The following is a 19,408-nucleotide window of genomic DNA, read 5'->3' on the forward strand; positions in this document are numbered from 1 at the left end:
CCCCAAACTAGGAACATCACTCCGCATTTCTCACAAAGGTACAATTACGTTTTTCATAACTGTTTTTTGGTTTAGTACCGCTGACAAAGGCCTTCTACATCTATTACACTAAGCACTATGGGTCTTAAGGCTGACTTTGTTATTTTCTTGCCTCGAGAGCTCATAGCGTGGAAGATAACGCCCTCACTCCAACACGCTGAGAAAGGTTGATGTCAATTAACCTCTGATATTGTTGTCTCAGCGATTCTTTTAGGAGTTGTAAACCTTTGGTGGTCAGTAGTGTGTTGGTGGAACTATTGTGGGGGGAGTAGGGTGAGGTGTGTTGGGGGAGTAGGGTGAGGGGTGGGGTGTTGGGGGAGTAGGGTGAGGTGTTGAGGGAGTAGGGTGAGGGTGTTGGGGGAGTAGGGTGAGGGTGTTAGAGTGAGGGTGGGGTGGGGGGAGTGGGGTGAGGGTGGAGGTGTGAGGGGTAGGGTGGGGTGGAGGTGTTGAGGGAGTAGGGTTGGAGTGTTGAGGGTAGGGTGAGGGATGTTGGGGGAGTAGGGCGAGGTGATGAGGGAGTAGGGTGCGGGGGTGGGGGAGACGGACTCGGAGATCTCATTAGTGTAGTCAACACAACATTGGTGACGTGTTGGGTGTACAGGGTCGTGACCCCTTAGCTGTTGTTGAGATCGGCCCCGCCCACCACCTGACACCTGCACACACACACACACACACACACACCTGAGTTGGTTGTCATAGTAATTAATTGAGGACTTAGCAGTGTTATCGAGTAAATGAGAATAAATTACTACAGGTATTATAGTAGAACAGTGATTTATTTCCCGTATTAGTATATAACATCAGGTGAAAGGTATAACAGATCGAGTCGTATAATATCGGGTCGCGAGTGATTGACTATTAATATCGGGTGAGGGGAGGACGATATCGGCATAAGGTCAAGGAATATTAATAGTGGGTGAGGGTGTCAAGGAGTATATCGGGTGAGAGTGACGCGATGACTCAGGTAGGGATGTGGCTAAACAGTGAGTGAAGGGTGACGCCTGAGGCAGGGATATGGCTCTTAGGGTAAACACTGTTCAGTATAAACCTCTACAGCGCCAGGGAGGAAGAGAAGAGGAGGAGCATCAGTATGAGAAGAAGAGGAGGTGGAGGAGGAGTAGCAGAAGAGGGGGAGGAGAAACAAGATCAGGAGGAGCAGGAGGGGGGAGGGGGCGGGGGGTTTGGTCTTCTCTCTCACCTCCTCCAGCCAAACCCTCCTCACCCCTCCCCTCCCATCCACACATTTTTCACGCCCGCGATGCACCAATATCCGCTCCTCTCTCGTTGGCTGGCACCCGTGGTGGTGTAGGCGGCGCCTCCCTTGGGTTAATATGTATCACCTCTCCTCCTCTTTCGTTATCCCCAGCAGGAGCTCTTGAAGGGGGGATGGGAGGGGGCGGAGGGGTGGCTAGGCCTCCTGGTTCTCCTCCTGAACTTGCTTTGCTTGCTCTCCTGTGTCCCAAATTTAGGCTGGGTTTAATTTCGACCGAGTTTTAGTTTTTTTATACGGTGAATTCGTCGTGTTTTATGTATGGTTTTATAGTGTAGGTGTTTTGGGTGAGTGTATATTTGTCCTGTATATAGTAGCGGCGTCTTGTTGAGGTTTGCATTAAAGTTTTCCCAGCTTAATAGAAATATACTTAGCTCTTTACCTATTATATATCTTATTAAATTCGTTCCCAATTACATATTATAGATTATGTGCAATTAAATTTTTCGTGAAGTGTAAAAAAAAAAAAAGATAACTTTTCTTAATATCTAGTCAGTCACCTCACACAAGTCGTCAGGTGTCACTCGTGTCTCCATTCATCCTTAACACCGTCAGCCCACAGGTCACCCTTCAGCTGGTATCTCCTTCAGGAATACACTCACCAACCTATTCATCGCCTCTATCTATGTCTTGAATGGTGTACCTGATGGCTCTCGTGGTCTCCTCCTTCACCTCCTCCTTCACCAGCCTCTCTCGCCCTCATGCCTTCCATAGGACCAGTCTATTGTAACAGGTATTCAACCACGTAACATTTTCTATCCTTCTAAACTCGGCCATCCTTCTCCCGGTTATCCTTCTCGACTGCCATCCTTCGATAGTCCTTAATCATCATCGGTCTAGGATTCTAACCTCTTTATTCCAACACTCCTTTGTGGGTTTTTCCTATATACTGTAATCCTTCTCAATTTTGCCACTCTGTCCTCCTCACCAGCTAATGATCCAAGTTTACCTGGTCAGTGTGGACAGTTTTCTTGTGGTGTTGGAAGGTGGTGGGGTGAAGGGGGGGGGGTGAAGGAGGATGAAGGTCAGGGAGGAGGGAGGGAGGAGACGTCTAGGTGCTTCTTTTTTTGGTGGGGGGGAGGGGGAAGGGGTCATTACCGCCTCAGTTGTGTGGTGGAGAATACGTGTTGAGGTGACAGCAATGGCAGTTGTGTTGAATAAGGTGATGTGAACTTAAATGAAACAGTTGAGTGGTGTTGTGGAGCAGTGTTGTGGAGCAGTGTAGTGGAGCAGCTTGTGGTTTACTCCCCCCAAACAAACCAGATTTTCTCGGCGAATTCGTGGAAACTTGTGGATTTTACCGTATGACTCCATCCTTGTCATCCACGTAGATAAAAGGGCCTCAGGTACACGGGGGGGAGGGGGGGTGAAAACGTTACAGATGCATTAATTTTAAGGGTTATTTTTTTTTTCGATGCGAGTCTTTGATGTAGGTGGAAGGGATGTGGATCAATGTAGGTGGAAGGGAGGTGGATCAATGTAGGTGGAAGGGAGGTGGATCAATGTAAGGTGGAAGGGAGGTGGATCAATGTGGGTGGAAGGGAGGTGGACAATGTAGGTGGAAGGGAGGTGGATCAATGTAGGTGGAAGGAGGTGGATCAATGTAGGTGGAAGGGAGGTGGATGGATCAATGTAGGTGGAAGGGAGGTGGATCAATGTAGGTGGAAGGGAGGTGGATCAATGTAGGTGGAAGGGAGGTGGATCAATGTAGGTGGAAGGGAGGTGGATCAATGTAGGTGGAAGGGAGGTGGATCAATGTAGGTGGAAGGGAGGTGGATCAATGGCTGCCTCCGACTGGTTGACAAATCTTCAGCCGTGACGTCGTTTGCCTGGACATTCGTGCGTTATGGACACGCCCTTTATTTATTATTTATTTATTCGTTTATTTTTCATGTTTCTATTTAAGCGGGAGGCAAGAAGTTCAGGTGGTGGGTAAAGGTGAAACTCCTGTAGTATGACCTTCACGGTAGACCTTTGTGACCTGGAAATAAAGTATAGGATAGCTGGAGTGTGTTGGGTCAATGAGGGGCGTGAGGATGAGTGGCAGGTGTCTGTGTGTGTTGTGAGGGTCAGTCGGGGGTCAAGGTGTTGATGTCACAATTGTATTTACGTCACAGGTCGTGCTAGTCTCGGAACTCAAGATTTTTGTTGTTGTATTAAGTCAAATCCAACTTTTCCTGGATTGGCTGGACTTGGATATGGATAAATTTGGTTTTGTTTTTTTCTGAAAGGTTAAATAATAACACCTACCTGACATTTAATTTAATACTAAGAATAAGTTTTGTTATGGAAGGTTTGTCGTGTGAGTGTTACCCCCTTGTGTGTCATGCACCGGTGAGGAGGAACACTTATTTTATCTGGTGTTTATATCGGGTGATGGGATGGGTTTCTCTCTCCCCTCTCCTCCCCCCTCCCCTCCCACTCTTCCCCTTCCCCTCCCACTCTTCCCCTTTCCTCCCCTCTCCCGGGTAGTATTGGACCCGGGTGAGTGTCAGACCCTGCGGAACTCCCAGGCAGAGGAAGGAGATAACGCGGCAGCTGTGAGACCCCGCACAGTGTTATCAGCATTTTCCTCTCGGGTCCTTAGGAAAAAGTATACAGACGCCCCACTGCTGATGACCGGCCTCGTCCACCTCAATATTTGGTTCAAAGTTTTGTATCGGATCCATAACCCAGATACCTCGCGGGGGAGTTCACGTCTGGTGTGTGTGTGTGTGTGTGTGTGTGTGTGTGTGTGTGTGTGTGTGTGTGTGTGTGTGTGTGTGTGTGTGTGTGTGTGTGTGTGTGTGTGTGTGTGTGTGTGTGTGTGTGTGTGTGTGTGTGTGTGTGTGTGTGTGTGTGTGTGTGTGTGTGTGTGTGTGTGTGTGTGTGTGTGTGTGTGTGTGTGTGTGTGTGTGTGTGTGTGTGTGTGTGTGTGTGTGTGTGTGTGTGTGTGTGTGTGTGTGTGTGTGTGTGTGTGTGTGTGTGTGTGTGTGTGTGTGTGTGTGTGTGTGTGTGTGTGTGTGTGTGTGTGTGTGTGTGTGTGTGTGTGTGTGTGTGTGTGTGTGTGTGTGTGTGTGTGTGTGTGTGTGTGTGTGTGTGTGTGTGTGTGTGTGTGTGTGTGTGTGTGTGTGTGTGTGTGTGTGTGTGTGTGTGTGTGTGTGTGTGTGTGTGTGTGTGTGTGTGTGTGTGTGTGTGTGTGTGTGTGTGTGCGTGCCTATAGCTCTCCTGCTACTCTTCCTTCATGTATTGTCTTTATTTTTTCTTTCTATTCCAGCTCCTCTAACCTCTCCTCTCCTCCCTTTATTACCTTCCTTCTTCCCGTCCCGTCCGTTCTTATCCCCCGTGTTCCCTATTTTCTCACAATCGCTTCCCTTCCTCACTAACTGTGGACTGCAGTTCTGGTATAAGTTTGAGTCCACTGTCTAAGATGGGCGAGCTGGTGGGCGGAGCAGTGCACAACTTGTCATCAGGGAGTATCCGGCTGCCGGGTTGAGCCCTGCGCCAGCAGCAATCGGAAACTCATAAGGCAATTTCTGGAACCATAGCCAAGGGAGGCGGGGTCGCTTCCCTCGGGGTGCTTTGGGGGGGGTGGATGGGGGTCTGCGGAGAAACGGGGGTTGACGAGCACTTCCGCGGGGGACGCCACCATAGGCATGTGTGTTGCGCAGCGTCGGCTGGCCTCCTCGTGGTGGTCGTTACGCCCCTCGCTCACCCCCACACGTGCTGCCCAACGCTTGGCCGGTGTGAGCTTCTGCAGCGGTAATATGGCGCCTCTTCTCACTTCTGACATTATGTGTTCACCAGTCCATATTGGTGAGGGCTGGAGGTGGTGCCTGTCACCAGTGAGTGCTGGGGGACCAACACGACCTGTATTGCCCTCACAGCGCCTCGCTCCTCCACCCACCCTTCACGCTATTCCTCTCCCACAAAAAAGTAATAATATTGCTCCCTCTGCCATCAACCTATTTTGTATCTGGTCGGCCATATTTGTCGAGGCTGACGCTGGCATTCCCCCAAATATAATCGGGTGCTCATAAGGCATTTGGCGCGACCCACTCAGGTGGCGGAAGGTGGATCTGGGGAGGGTAAGGGGGGGAAGGGAGGGAGGGTCGCCTCTACCCTATGGTTGGGACACTCCTCCACTCTCACATTTCACTTGAGTTGGTTAATGTCATTGGTTGGTTAGGGAGGGAGGGGGACCGCGTATTAATTTCGATGAAAGTTCCGCTATTGGAGGTATATGGTATGGTGGAGGGCAGTGTGGTGGCGGAGGGCAGTGTGGTGGTGGAGGGCAGTGTGGTGGTGGAGGGCAGTGTGGTGTGGTGGTGGAGGGCAGTGTGGTGGCGGAGGGCATAGTGTGAGCTTTAGTGATGGTCTAGTGATAGTGAACGCCTACATATTCTCACCCTGTCTCAAGACGCTCACCCTACCTTATCACGGCCCCCTACCTACACCCAGCCTCATTACGACCCGCTAAACTGCCTCATCACGACCCTCCTAAACTGCCTCATCACGACCCCCCTAGACGCTGCTGTTTCCTCTCCTTCCTCTCCGAATCTTACTCCTAAATCACGCACTTTGTCTCCCATTAAACCTCACTTTAACGACTCGACTCTTGATTCCCTCAGTCGACGTAAACACCGACCATCATCATCTTTCTTACTCTCTCTCTCTTCTCTCTCTCTCTCTCTCTCTCTCTCTCTCTCTCTCTCTCTCTCTCTCTCTCTCTCTTCTCTTGCTCATTCCCTGCCCATCTCTCCTTCCCTCCTCCTTCCCGTAGGCTTTAATCTAGGGCAGGATATGACGGGGCTTGGGCAATCTTGCATATGGCCCCTAATGATGGGACTACACCCCCGGGGCACCACGAGGCACGGGGTGGGGGGGTGGGGGGGCGTCCTGCACCACGTGGTCTAACCCGGCCCAGACGCCGTAGATGGGCTTCAGGGACCGCCGTCTTTTAGGGCAGTGTGGGGCGTGGTGGAGATGGGCGTCAGGGATGGGTCGGGCGGGCGTGGGTGGTGATGGCTCGGGACAGGTTATAGATTTTGGTGAGGATGGTGTAAGACAAGGTGTGGGCGTAGATGATGGGTTCCATAACTGTGCGGGGTGGTGTGTGGGCGTAGATGATGGGTTCCATAACTGTGTGGGGTGGTGTGTGGGCGTAGCTAATGGTAGGGACTGTGGCAAGGACATGGATGGTAGTGGAGTCGACGAGGGAGTGTTGGATGGATGGGACGGGAGGGAGGGGCAGTGACAAGAGACGGTGATGGTGCGGGGTGGACAGTAGTGAAGACGGTAATGGTGTAGGTGTGCCGGGCGTGGGATGGAGGTGACTCTGGTTGTGGTAAAGGTAGGTGTGTGTGTGTGTGTGTGTGTGTGTGTGTGGAAATTATAAAATATATGACCGTGGTTGAGTTTGATTAGGTTGTATTGTAAAGTGAATACATAATACTGTGTTATCCTCAACTATACCATCTGTCCTGCTAAACTTACCACCTGTCTCTTTATTCCAGCCATCTGTCCTGTACCACCTGTCCTGTACTACCACACCACCTGTCTGGCAAAACCAAACGCTGTAACTCTCTATAAGCCACACCATGTCACACCAACATACAGCCACATCACCTGTCAGGAGCGCGCACGTATACACAAACACATACACACCTGAACTTAATTACCGAACACGTGAAGTATTGAAGGAAGATAGGAAGGGACTGAGAGACATATGGGGGGAGGGGAAAGGAGTGGGAAAGTGAGGGAGAGAAAGGAAGGGGAAGAGAGTGGGAGAGAGAGGGAGGGAGGGAGGGAGAGTGAGAGGGAGGGAGGGAGGAGAGTGAGGGAGGTAGGGAAACGAGAAAGAGGGAGGGAGGGTGAGGGAGAGGAAGGGAGGTAGGGAAACGAGAAAGAGGAGAGGGGGAGAGATGGTAACGGAGTGAGAGAGGGAGGGAGGGAAGGAGGTAGGGGCAACGAAAAAGAGAGAGAGAGAGAGTGAAAGGGAAAAAAATACACGTTGTAAGGACTGACAAAACAGGGACGTTGATAAATAGATGCAGATTCAGGTGGAAATATTTTCAGCAAGAGGAACCCGTCTGATAATTTCCTGTATGGGTTGGGTCTCTCTCTCTCTCTCTCTCTCTCTCTCTCTCTCTCTCTCTCTCTCTCTCTCTGTTTTTCCTCATTTACCCCTATTCTCTTTCTCTCATCACATCGTTGGCGGAGTGAAGCAGGTGATAATTGTCTCTATGTGGAGGGGGCGAAGGGGGCTGAGTGTAGGCCCCTTTTCCAGCCCCAAACGACCTTAGCATCTGTATACTTAAGGGTGTAGGTGTGATTTGTCCTTCTTGTGTGTCTGTGTAGAGAAGGGAGGAGGAGAAAGAAGAGTGAGGCAAATGGAAGAGGACGATGGGGAGGAAAGTAGGAACGAAGAAGGAAAGGAGGTAGATAGTGGATGAGAGAGATTCACTCTGGATTGCGATGCCACTAACCCTCCCCACTATCCCCTCTCCCCCCCCTCCTCTCGACCCCTACTCCCTCTCCTCCCTACCCCCCACCTGCCCCCACTAGTTTATTGCAGTCTGGGATTGTTGTTGTAGTGATGGTGGTAGTTAAGAACACGCCTTTTCTCCTGTAGAAAGAGGCGGTGAGGATAAAATGTGTATGTGGGCGGGCGGGCGGGCGGGCGGGCCAGCCATGTCTCAGGGTAAGGCGGAAGTTCCCCTATCAGTAGTGGTGGTGAGGAAGATGGCCAATATGTCTCACCATCTGTTAGCTGCCAGGCCAAGAGGTGGAGGGAGGGAGGAGGGTAGGGCAAGAATTGAGGCTTAAGCTTTAATTAGGGCAGATCAGGTCATTAGGGCGAATCGGGGCATTAGTCCTTATGAGGGTCATTACTGTACCGCCACATATTGCCCCCCCCCCCCCATCCCGACGGCTGCTGGGAGGGTCTCTCTCTCTCTCTCTCTCTCTCTCTCTCTCTCTCGTTTGTATATCTCCGTATATTATTGTATATAGGAAGATTTTACCCCCACCCATATAACACAAAATGTCAACTTTACTGTTACTTTACACAAATATAAACGAGTGTATTATTAAGGAATATATATATATATATATATATATATATATATATATATATATATATATATATATATATATATATATATATATATATATATATATATATATATTTATTTATTTATTTATTTATAATTACTGTTTTCCTTAGTTGATTTCACGTTCTCCATAACTGTACAGTGTTTGATGATCCTAAAGTCAAGCTCGTGTAGAGGTGTAGTGATGATGTTCAACCTGAGGTAGTTTAGCAGACCAGTACACTAAGGTGTTCTAATAATAATAATAATAATAATAATAATATATTAATGATAGTGTTGTCCACACCCACACTCTAACTAACACCTGTTGTTGTCTCCCTCAGGTGCACGGTACAGTCGGCGTGCCAGAAGGCGACCTTTTCCTCCCCTCGCTGGCTCAGCTTCGGCTCCGGACAGCAGTGTATCGACTTCGAGATGATCCTGCCTGACAGACTGCCCATAGACATGATGACGGCCACGGTGAGTCGCTCTTCTCTTAGTAGTATCCTGTGTTGCTCACTTAAGGACGCTCATTAACATATATCGCAAAAATTGATCCTCCTCCTAATAAGACCCACCTGAACCCAACCTATTAGGATTGTGACCCATTAGTGCAGGAACCTATCAGTACGAGGGCCCATTAGGACGGGAAGCTATTAGAACTGGGACCATTTGATCGGTCACCGTTCCCTTCGTGTGGTTATGTTGGTAAGGTAGCCTGACAGATTACCTGAGAGTGACGGGGGTCGGCTGGAGGCTGTGGTGAGGTGGAGGTCCAGTGTCGCCACGTTCCAGGAGGTCACGAGAAATACCGCCACCAGGAAATAAATTACCAGAGCGACGTCCAACACCGCCTTCCGTACATGACTCGCGCATTAACCACCGCATTCCTGCGTCATGCCGCGCTTGTTGGTGGTCCCTGCCCCGCCCCGCCTTCTTCCCTCATTACCCCCTGGGGCTGTGTTATTGTTCGTCCCCGGCCCCGCCCCGCCTTCCTCCTCCAATACTCCCTGGGGCTGTTTTATTGGTCGTCCCCGGTCCCGCCCCGCCCCACAGTCTTCCCCCTTGGGGCTGTGTTATTGTTGGTCCCTGGCCCCGTCCCGCCCCACCCCACCCCGCCTTCCTCCCCCATTACCCCCTGGGTCTGTGTTACTGGTGGTCCTCGGCCCCGCCCTACCTACCTCCCCCATTAACCCTTAGGGCTATGTTATTGTTGGTCCCTGGTCCCGCTCCGCCCCGCCCACCCCACCTTCCTCCCCCGCCTTCCTCCCCCCTTTACCCCGTGGGACTGTGTTGCTGATGATCCCCCTCTAGGGTTTTAGTGTTGATGGTGGTATTCCCCCCCTCCGTCCCGCCCCCAGTTTGTGGTGTTGGTTGTGTCAGCTAAGATGGTGGGCGTGGGCCACATTGGGTGGTACAGAACTCCTTCTGTTTGACAACAACTAATAGAGTGAAGACAGTGTTGCATATCCTGACAGTGGTAGTGTTGCAAGTTGGGTGGTGGCGGGAGTGCCAGGGATGGTGGTGGCCGGCTGGTTATGGTGTAGGAGGTAGCGTGGTGTTACCACCTAATGTTAACGTGATGGACTGTGTGTTCCTCTGGCTGTGTTTCCTGAAGGACATCCCGACTAGGGACACGCCCGCTCATCCATCTTTGAAGTGCCTGAATGGGGTTTGATAATGTGTTTATTCGTGGTTGTGTCTGACACGGCGCCTTAACCAGGCATGATTGATGTGACGTGGCTGGCGCGTGAGTGACAGTGGAGTGGTGGTAGAGGGGCAGCGATGTCCCTGAGCACACACACACAGTACCCACTCTAATATTGAGTTTATGTTAAGACAGCCAGTGCTGACGGCCGTGGGGCAACAGTGAAGACTAATCCTGGGTGTGGAGTGGTGCAGGTACTGGAGGCGGGAGGGAGGACTAACTCTGTTAAGCCTCGGTATTATCTGGTCAGCGGCGGATGATGGCTCAGAGAAGGATAGTATGAAAATTGCAACTTCCTCAGTTATATTTGTCGCGAGAACTGAGCGTCGGGCAGGGTGGTGTATTATCAGCTCAGTTACGCTTGTTTAACATGTGCCACTTGTATGTGCATGGCCATAGTATACACGACTCCCTCCTGTGCATACACTCCCTTATGTGTAAGTACCCTTCGTATACACGCACTTTTTTAAATGTACCCCGAGAGAACTCACTTTTTTTGACCTGCGAGACGTACCCGTATGTAGAGTCTCGTTCAAGATTCTTCGAACACTGCTGGAGACAGCTGGCAACTCAAGGCCGTTTGTTTAGTATAGTACGTAGTATAATTTAATGCGAAACAACAAAGCCCAACCATTAAATTAAGCAACGGGAAACTAAGTAACTAATCCCCGATCACTTACATTTATTCATAATTTTTGCTACGTACTTTAGTAAACAAACGGCCTTGTGTTGCCAGCTGTCTCCAGCAGTGTTCGAAGAATCTTGAACGAGACTGTACGTGCCCTTAGTTGTAAGTACGAACTCCACTTGTGTACAACTCTCCCCCCATGCGCCCGTACTCGTATGTGCTCACTATGCATGAGCACAGCAGGACTAGCAAGAAGTCAAGCCAAGAAAGAACGTGCCAGAGTTTGAAGGCTCGAGAGACTCCAGTTAATCTTGTGGCCAGACGCCTACTGACAGCCGAGCTGGTTGGCGAGTATAGGGGGCGAGTGGGTGAGGAATAGGTGGGTGGGTGGGCGTGATGGTGAGTATATGAGTGGGTGGGCGTGATGGTGAGTAGTACTGTACTTGATCTGTGGAGGAAGGCAACTGACAGCACCTCCAACACCATGAAGTCCCCGAAAGGTAATTTGGTTTATCAAGGTGTCGACTTCCTGGATTCTCCGGGACAAGATTGTGGTGTAGCGGAGACCTCTGCCTGTTGCCTCAACTGCTGCTGCGCCGTCTGCTGTGTGTCCCACTTTATCTCCTGTCTTGTCTGCTGAATGTCCGCCACCTTGCTGCTGGTCTCTCTTATCCATCATTTATTATCCTGTGTGTTTCTCTGTCCTGTCTATTGTTATAGTGTTCGTAGTCTTCTCTTATAGGGCCACTAAATCCTGCTTGTTGTTGGTGCTACGTCATTCCATAGAGGTGATGGCGTCCTTGTTCTTAGCACCTGTTCCTTTCCCATACTAGACGGCAGTAGCCCCTCGTCCGCATCGTGGCGACCAGCTGTGACGGAGGGACACCTGGAGAGTTTAGGCCATTCCCTTTCCTCTACACTGCTGGAATAATTTTACTGGAATTCCCTTTTTTTATGCAATAAGTATCTTCAGGAGTACAAAAAAAAGTTGTGTACCTTCGCCACTACCAAAGTTCTCGACGGCTACCACCATCATAACTACTACCACCAACCAGGACCCTCACAAGAATTACAGCAACACCACCACCGCCACACCTACCAGTAACAGTACTACCACCATCAGCAGGAGCACCTTCACCGTGACCACCAACACGCGCCCAGCACCAGAGGCACCACTTACGGACACCCTCTATAGGATATACTTGTGGCCACATTCATCTCCTGGGTCTTATTGGTGGTAAAAACTGTGAGGAATGTGAGCGAGCGTGTGAGGGAGTTATTGTGCATTTTACGAGCGGTCACCAGCGAGGTCATATTGTGGGTCGACGACGATCTGTCCCGCAGACACGTCTTATTGTTCCCTCCTGACGCTGCTGCACCAATATTATAGCTGCCCTCCCTCCTCCCACCTCCCCTTCCTGTTCCCCCCCCCCCACCTCACCTCCTGTTTTTCTTCTTCCCTCTCCCATCTTCCCTCTCCCCTCCTGTTCTTTTTTCTCCCTCCTCCTACCTTCCCTTTCCTGTTCTTCTTCCCTCCCTCCTCCCCCCTACTTCCTGTTCTTCCTTCCCTCCTCTCATCCCCCTCGCCGTCTTTCCTCCCTCCCTCTTTCAGTCCAGTCAACACCTTTTCCCCCCGTACCTGGTGTAAGAGCGGAGGAGCTTCAGTAAAAGACACAGGGGGAGGTGATGAAGGAGCCCCGAGACACAGTTGGCGGGGGGAGCCGTGGTGCTGGGGTAGACGAGGGGCCATACACAACACTTATAGCAATGGGACAAGACGGAATGAGGTGAGTTAAGATAAAAAAAAGAGGAGGAAAGGGGAGGAGAGAAAATTGTTTGGATAAGGGAGTGAATGGGAGAAGACAGCAATTAGGGAGCGCGGGAGGGGGGGTCTTCTTGTGGACGGATCTAAGTGTGGTGTTGGAGGCTGAGGGTGTGTTGTGGGGGAAGGAGGAGGAGGATGATGGGTTTACTTGGGGAGAGGGAGGCTAAAAGGTGAATGAGGGGGAGGAGGGACGTGTGAGGGGTGAACGTGGAGGAGGTGGTGGTTGAGGGAGGAGGGGGAGACTGAGGGATGGTTGAGGAGGGGGAGGGTGGACGTAGGGAAGAGCACTCGTTAAAAGATTATTAAATATTAGCCCTCGGTGTAAGTAAATGGCCCAAGAAAGCTGCGGGTCGGGGAAGGAAGGGCACAGATGCTTTATGGGGTGTGTGTGTGTGTGTGTGTGTGTGTGTGTGTGTGTGTGTGTGTGTGTGTGTGTGTGTGTGTGTGTGTGTGTGTGTGTGTGTGTGTGTGTGTGTGTGTGTGTGTGTGTGTGTGTGTGTGTGTGTGTGTGTGTGTGTGTGTGTGTGTGTGTGTGTGTGTGTGTGTGTGTGTGTGTGTGTGTGTGTGTGTGTGTGTGTGTGTGTGTGTGGTAATACAGCTCGTCACTAACAGTAACATATACAACACTTTTCAACAGTACACAACATCAGCCGTATGAACAGCATTAAAAACAGAAGCAACAGTGACAACCGCTTACAAGAACCACCAGGACATGAACCTCAGAACCAATAGATATAACAGTACTTACACTACTCTGCCTTACCAGTAGAACCAGCAGAAGCAGTAGTATTGAAGGCAGCAGTACTTTTTCCCATTTTCACGTCAGCAGACAATATCCTGGACTCGGCAGGTTGGTTCAGGACGCTCTCACTGGACTCTCACTTACAGCCTCTTGCTAGTGTGAATGTTGCCGTCTGTATTGTTGTAACTCACTACACTGGCTCCTAACACCTGAGGGTACAGTAGTCTAATGTAATATGAGTATGGTAAAACGTACTGTTGTGGTGACTTGATCGAGAAGCTCCCTAGAAAGAGAGAGAGAGAGAGAGAGAGAGAGAGAGAGAGAGAGAGGAAGGGTTAGACGGAACACCCCCATCAGTCTCCTCCCTCAACACATTTGCATACTGGCATTTATTTTATATTTACCTTCGTCATGGTAATGTATTTTAGTGATGGGGGAGATGAAGATAGATGGAGGGGGGCTGAGGTATAGTGGGGGCGGGGGGCGGGGTCGGAGGCCTAGATGGATGGTGGCTCCAGGGTTGTGTTGTGCCTGTCTGTCTGTCTGTCTGTCTGTGTTTGTACGAGTCTAGCTGCTTTCATAACAACACAGCCAATTCCTTCCTCACTCACACTGTTCCCTGGACATATCACACAAAAACAACTGTACTGAGTGGATGATCTGCAATTAGTATTTATTTGTTTTATGAAAGGTATAGTGATAGGTATTGATGATGGGTACTGGTGAAGGTAGAGCGGTGCTGGGAGTGAGGACTGGTAAACTGGTATTAGAGGAACGAGGCATTTGAGAGGTTGGGGGTGTAGATATTGGTGAGGAGGAGGGGTGAGAGGTGGGGATGAGGGGTAGGGATGGAGGGTGAGAGGTAAGGGTGACGGAGGGGAAGTAGGAGTGAGGAACGAAAGATGTGGAATGGACGAAGAAGTACAAAGAGTAATGGAAGGACAATTGAAAGCCGGGGAAAGAATAACAAGCACAGAGAATGAGAGGCAGAGGAGAAAAGTGATGACTGTGTGGATAAAGAGAAGAATCAGTGACAAGGAGAATGGCGGGTAATGGCAGGGAAATTGAGGAACATGGAATAGTTACAAAGATGGAAAGCAAATGGATAAGACTGAAGTGGAGTTGGTGGGTGGGTGGGTGGGTGGTTTGGTGGGTGGCGACGGAGGGGGAGGTCGTCGTCGTCCCGTGGGTGAATTAGTTAGCGTTAGTGTAGGCGACGAGGCGGACTTAAATAGGTCGTCGCTGAAATCGTATTGAAAGACGCCCCTGAATCACTCCAGCCAAACTGTTTTCCTGCATATGTTACCGCCCTTTCACACTCCTACAACCCGAACGCCGCCTTTTTTTGCCACCGCCACGAGCACTCTTTGGACACCCCGGCGTAAAGGCCAGACTGGAATGTTTGCCGGGAGAGGGTTATGTTCCTCTTGAGCCTCGGCTAATCAATCTAATCGAGAAAGTGGAGAAATTTGGAATTTATCGTCTCTGAATATTTCACGAGCGAGGGAAAGAATAGAGGAGAGGAAAGGGGATGGCAATGTGTTTTTTTTCTTACTTTAATCAGTTTTTTTTCCTTTGCTTTCCGGTATATTAATGGAAATGAGCTGCTATTACTTCAGGCTGTTTCAGGAGTCGAGTTTTTAGTGTTTTTTTTGGGTTTTTTTTTGAAGTGTTGCTCATTTTAACTTGAGGAGCGTCGACCATATAGGAAGCGTCGCAGTAATGGTTGATGGCAATTATTTCTCCTGAGTAGTGACTGACTTAATGATATTCAGTACCACATGTTGCTGGCTGGACCTCGTGTGTTGTGTCTCTGTGTTTAGTGTTGTGGTCCTTGTGTTTCATGTATTGTCTCGTGTGTTCTAGATATGTTAATATGTATTGTGTGCCTTATGTGTACAGTATGTGTCCTAAGATTACCTGCTCAGATTTTCAAGGTATTTGTTTGATTTTTGTCTTTTTTTAGTATTTTTTTCTTGTTTTTAATATTTTTTTCTTGTTTTTTTATATATTTTTGTCGGGTTTAATGTAGGTTTTGTGGCTAGGAGGGCTGTGTGGGGGGCTTAGAAACACATCTCTAGTTTGATAGGTAATGTGAAGGAGCTTGTAGTGATGAATATTGTTTGATAACCCTCATCTCCCTCTCAGTACCTACCGACCTTCAGTCTTGAACTTGTGTTTCCTGTCTCAGTACTACAACCTGATATGAATCCTTCTCACCCCCCCCCAACCCCTAGACATCAATACCCCTCACCACCACTGTATTTCCTGTCTCTTCCCCCCTCCCCGCCACTAACGATCAGACGCAGGCAACAAGTAGGTGGGAGTCATTGGGTGTGCGTGCGCGCGTGGCTCTGCTCCCCCGCTGCTCACTCATTCATCAGCTTCCAGCATTTTAACACTTCATTTGCCCAGGACGCGTCCAATCTCTTTAACAGGGCCTGTAGGGGACGCCGCAGCTGTGGTGGATATCTCGTGGGGGGTGAGGAGGTAAGATGGAGGTTGAACGAAGGAGAGAATTATGAGAGGGTAGGAGTCTCCCTAGTGCTTGTAGGTCGAGTGTCTTAACTTCCAGATTTAATCGCTGGAAAATAAAAAAATTTTATCTTTGCTTTGAATGTTAAAAGGGGTCATGCATATGGCACTGTGGCACTGTAAGACTGTATCATATAACCGAGCTGTGTTTGTATTGTAACTTGGATAAAAGAAGGATATTACACTGGGGGAGATGCAAGGATTGACAAATAAAGGGGAGGATATACATATTTGTAAAGGTTCGTCACTGTATTGAGAACAAGTCCATGGAGTGTCCAATAGGTTTAGGTTAAAGCTAAAGGTCCCAAGAGACGTGTAACTGTAATTCGAATTTCATTGTAATATTTACCACTGACGGAGCGGTAGACGGAGGCGAGGAGGCAGGCAGCGAGGCCAGATCATTGATAGGCATAGTGTGTGTGAGAGTGTTATTGTGTTGTGTTGGGTCATGATTAGCCTCCTCACCTGGGTGTGGTAAGCCTAAGGGTCTCCTTCGCCATAAATCCCACCGGCATCCTCCCCCCAGCAGCTGCCTGTCTGCACCCGTGATAAATTTGTGCTGGATATGCGGCTTGTGTATGCATCCCGCTAAATCGGCTTCGAGAGACCGGGCCTATTTTTTCTCGTGGAGTGGCCCTTAGGGACGGGGGGAGTATGAAATTGGGCGAGTCGGTAGTCTAAAGAATTGATGTAGTCCCGCGGGAATGGTGGGCGAGGCATCTTTACAGCCAGTATACGGGAGGTGAGTGAGGCGTGTGGCGCACAAGCCAGCCACGCTGCCGGCTAACCTCACGCTCTGTAAACAAACATATGGGACTTTGATTTACGTCTTGTTTTGAGAAGTTAACGAGTACAAGCTACCTGCTGCCTCTCAGGCTGTGTGAAGTCTCGGCAGATTAATGGGACTGTTTAGGAAGTGTTTACTCCTTTATAGACCAAAAACTAACATTGGCTGGTGTTGATTGTGTGATTTGATATTCTTATGTTGAGGATCGTGATTGCCAGACTATGTGAATACAAATTATGTTTAGATTAACTTATTTTTATTTTCTCTCCTGACAGGTTCAGCTGACGATCCGGACGTTGCCAGAGTTACCTGCGGGGGCCAAGTACCAGTGTGTGTGGGGGTCTGCGCCCCCTGCAGACGCCCTGGTGACTGCTTCAGGGCTCACCTGCATCACGCCCGCACGCCCATACCGCCCAGCCATCCCCATCCACCACGACCACGTCCTGGTGCCGCTGGCCGTCCGCTCCAGCGAGACCAACAAGGACTTTGTCTCCCGCAACTTTGCCTTCTACGACTGCGGCCGTCACAACACCTGCGGCAGCTGCGTGCGGAGCAACTGGGCGTGCAACTGGTGCGTGTACGAGAACACCTGCACGCACAACACCACCTCCTGCAGCGTCAACGTCGTGTCCGGGGAAAACGTAAGCATCCTGCAGCTGCTGAGAGAGGTGTGTGGGCCGGGTGATGTGCATGGCCTCGGCGTCTCGCCACTCTTCATTACTAAACTCTTCTCAGACTCAGGCCTCCACTTACCGCCGCCACCTCTGACTCACTTCTCTTACTATACGCTCCAGAGACAATGCTGTAGAATGATTTATTTACATAGATGCTTAAAAATATGCGTGTGTGATTTGATAACTGGGCATCACCAATCAAATTTCAACACACTCTTTGCTTGCTGTTGCACCCAGCGTAAGATTCATTTTCTTGAAATCTTCACAAGTTAACGATTTATGTAGAATAACTTTATACTAAGCTGCTTTTCTGAGATAGAGGCTTAGCTTTGGGTCTTGGGCCAGTATGTGTGTGTGTGTGTGTGTGTGTGACGCTGCGTGTTAGATACCGTTAATAAAGGTTTGTGTTACACATTTAAGATTTTTTCGACTAACTAGTGCATGTTGTCATCTGATGACGTTATAGTGAACCTGTTAAGGAACTTTATTACGGGCATTAGGTAAGTTATATTGTATGTTTGTTTGTTTCAGAACCCAGCCCAACTAGCGTCGCATGGATCCGGGTTCTGCCCGAGGTTCTGGACGGACCAGTCACAGTTACTGGCAGCGGACGGGGCTCGTTCAGAACTGCAGCTGCTAGTGGAGAACCTGCCGCGGCCGCGTGTGGGTCAGCTGGGCTTCCAGTGTGTGGTGAGCATCGAGGGCGCCACCATGCTGGTAGGGGCCAGGGTGATGGGCGCCGCAGAGGAAGATGGTACCAGCCTCGCCGCCACCGCTACTACCGTCAGCCATCAACAGCAAAACCGACGCGCGCAGCGCGTGGTATGTGAGCCCACCGTTTACCGCTACGAGTCTGCTGAGGGAGAGTACGAGGCGCGGGTGACGCTCGTGTGGAACCGAGACCATGTTGTTGATGCACGTCCTCTGGTACTATACAAGTGTGGCGTGTTGGGCGCGCACCGCGGCCACCACGACTGTTCCCTCTGTGTCACGCGTCACCCGCGCTACCGCTGTACCTGGTGCAGTGCTGCCTGTAGGTACGCACCTCACTGCCCGGTTACCACCGGAGTCGCTGCAGCATCGTCATCGGCTGCCGTGCCACGACCCACCGGCCGTGATCAGCTGGACGTCATAGCCAACGACGCTCGTCTCAGCCAATGTCCCACGCCCAGGATAGATGTGGTGAGTATGTGGTCCGTTTAGTAATGTTTTTCCCTGTAACTTTCTCAAGAACACAGTTCCTGACTGACCTCATCAGTAGCTTCCTTTACTGCTGAGGTTAACTGTGGCTAATCAAGGCGGACATCACCCAAGACTTCTCCAAATAGCCCAAATACTACACACCTTAACCCCCACTACTGAACCGTCTTTACTGTCATCCTGGAGGCAACAGTCCACAGCAGGAAGAAACCGTTCTCCCGGGTGAGAGGCAGACCTGGCGCCTCACCCTGAAGAAGATTACTGACGTCGACTGTATAATCCCGCACTTACCTCAACCCTCCTGGTCTCATGCATCTTCTCCCTCTTCTCCCCATCATCTGTTTCTGCTGTTTATATCTCTCCTTTAAAGCTGTATCCATTATTTTCAATTATCCACTCTTTCTCTGCTCTGTTTTCTTTCTTTACCCATATTCCACTTCTCGTCTCCTTCATTCTCCTCCCCCGCAGTACTCTGGCCGTTCCTCAGAGGAGCTCTTATTATCACTGTTATCTCAGGCGAGTTCTGAATGACTCTTCACAAACTCTAAGGGAGACGACGTAACCCACATGATCTACTGCACCAATAAGGAACTCTCCCCAAAAGGAGTCAGCAATTAGGCTTTACATGTTAGTAAGTTGGCCTCGGTGAGCTCTGTCAGTGAGCCAGGAGTGTCCCGCTCATCTACGGTAATAATTACTCCACTACCATCGTGGGGTTCATCAGGTCACTTAATTATGTGAAGAAGGTATTTACGATGGATGTTTTGTATGTCGCATCTTGATCATAATTTTTAGGGTGGTTATATTCATGTGCTTTATTATTTGTTACTATCATCCCCCAAGGCAGATAGAACAAGGTTTTACATAACTACACGTCTCTACTTCTATCTTTCACGCTACACTGGCCACCCTCAGTAACGCATTCTT

The 19,408-nt window shown here is 49.9% G+C and overlaps 1 protein-coding gene across 8 annotated transcripts in view; it reads left to right on the plus strand.

Annotated features, from left to right (window-relative positions):
* Positions 1-19,408, plus strand: part of LOC121866828 (plexin-B-like) — a 441,813-nt gene that overhangs the window by 356,016 nt on the left and 66,389 nt on the right. For 6 of the 8 annotated variants that reach the window (XM_042366560.1, XM_042366559.1, XM_042366563.1 and 3 more), the window contains exons 6-8: positions 8,727-8,862; positions 16,883-17,275; positions 17,813-18,463. In XM_042366560.1, the coding sequence (XP_042222494.1) occupies positions 8,727-8,862; positions 16,883-17,275; positions 17,813-18,463 (1,180 nt within the window). The remainder of the gene's footprint in view (positions 1-8,726; positions 8,863-16,882; positions 17,276-17,812; positions 18,464-19,408) is intronic. The other 2 variants (XM_042366561.1, XM_042366566.1) reach the window with 1 other exon arrangement.

Source organism: Homarus americanus, unplaced genomic scaffold (genome assembly GCF_018991925.1).
Source record: "Homarus americanus isolate GMGI-L3 unplaced genomic scaffold, GMGI_Hamer_2.0 scaffold40108, whole genome shotgun sequence".
Classification (NCBI taxonomy): domain Eukaryota; kingdom Metazoa; phylum Arthropoda; class Malacostraca; order Decapoda; family Nephropidae; genus Homarus; species Homarus americanus.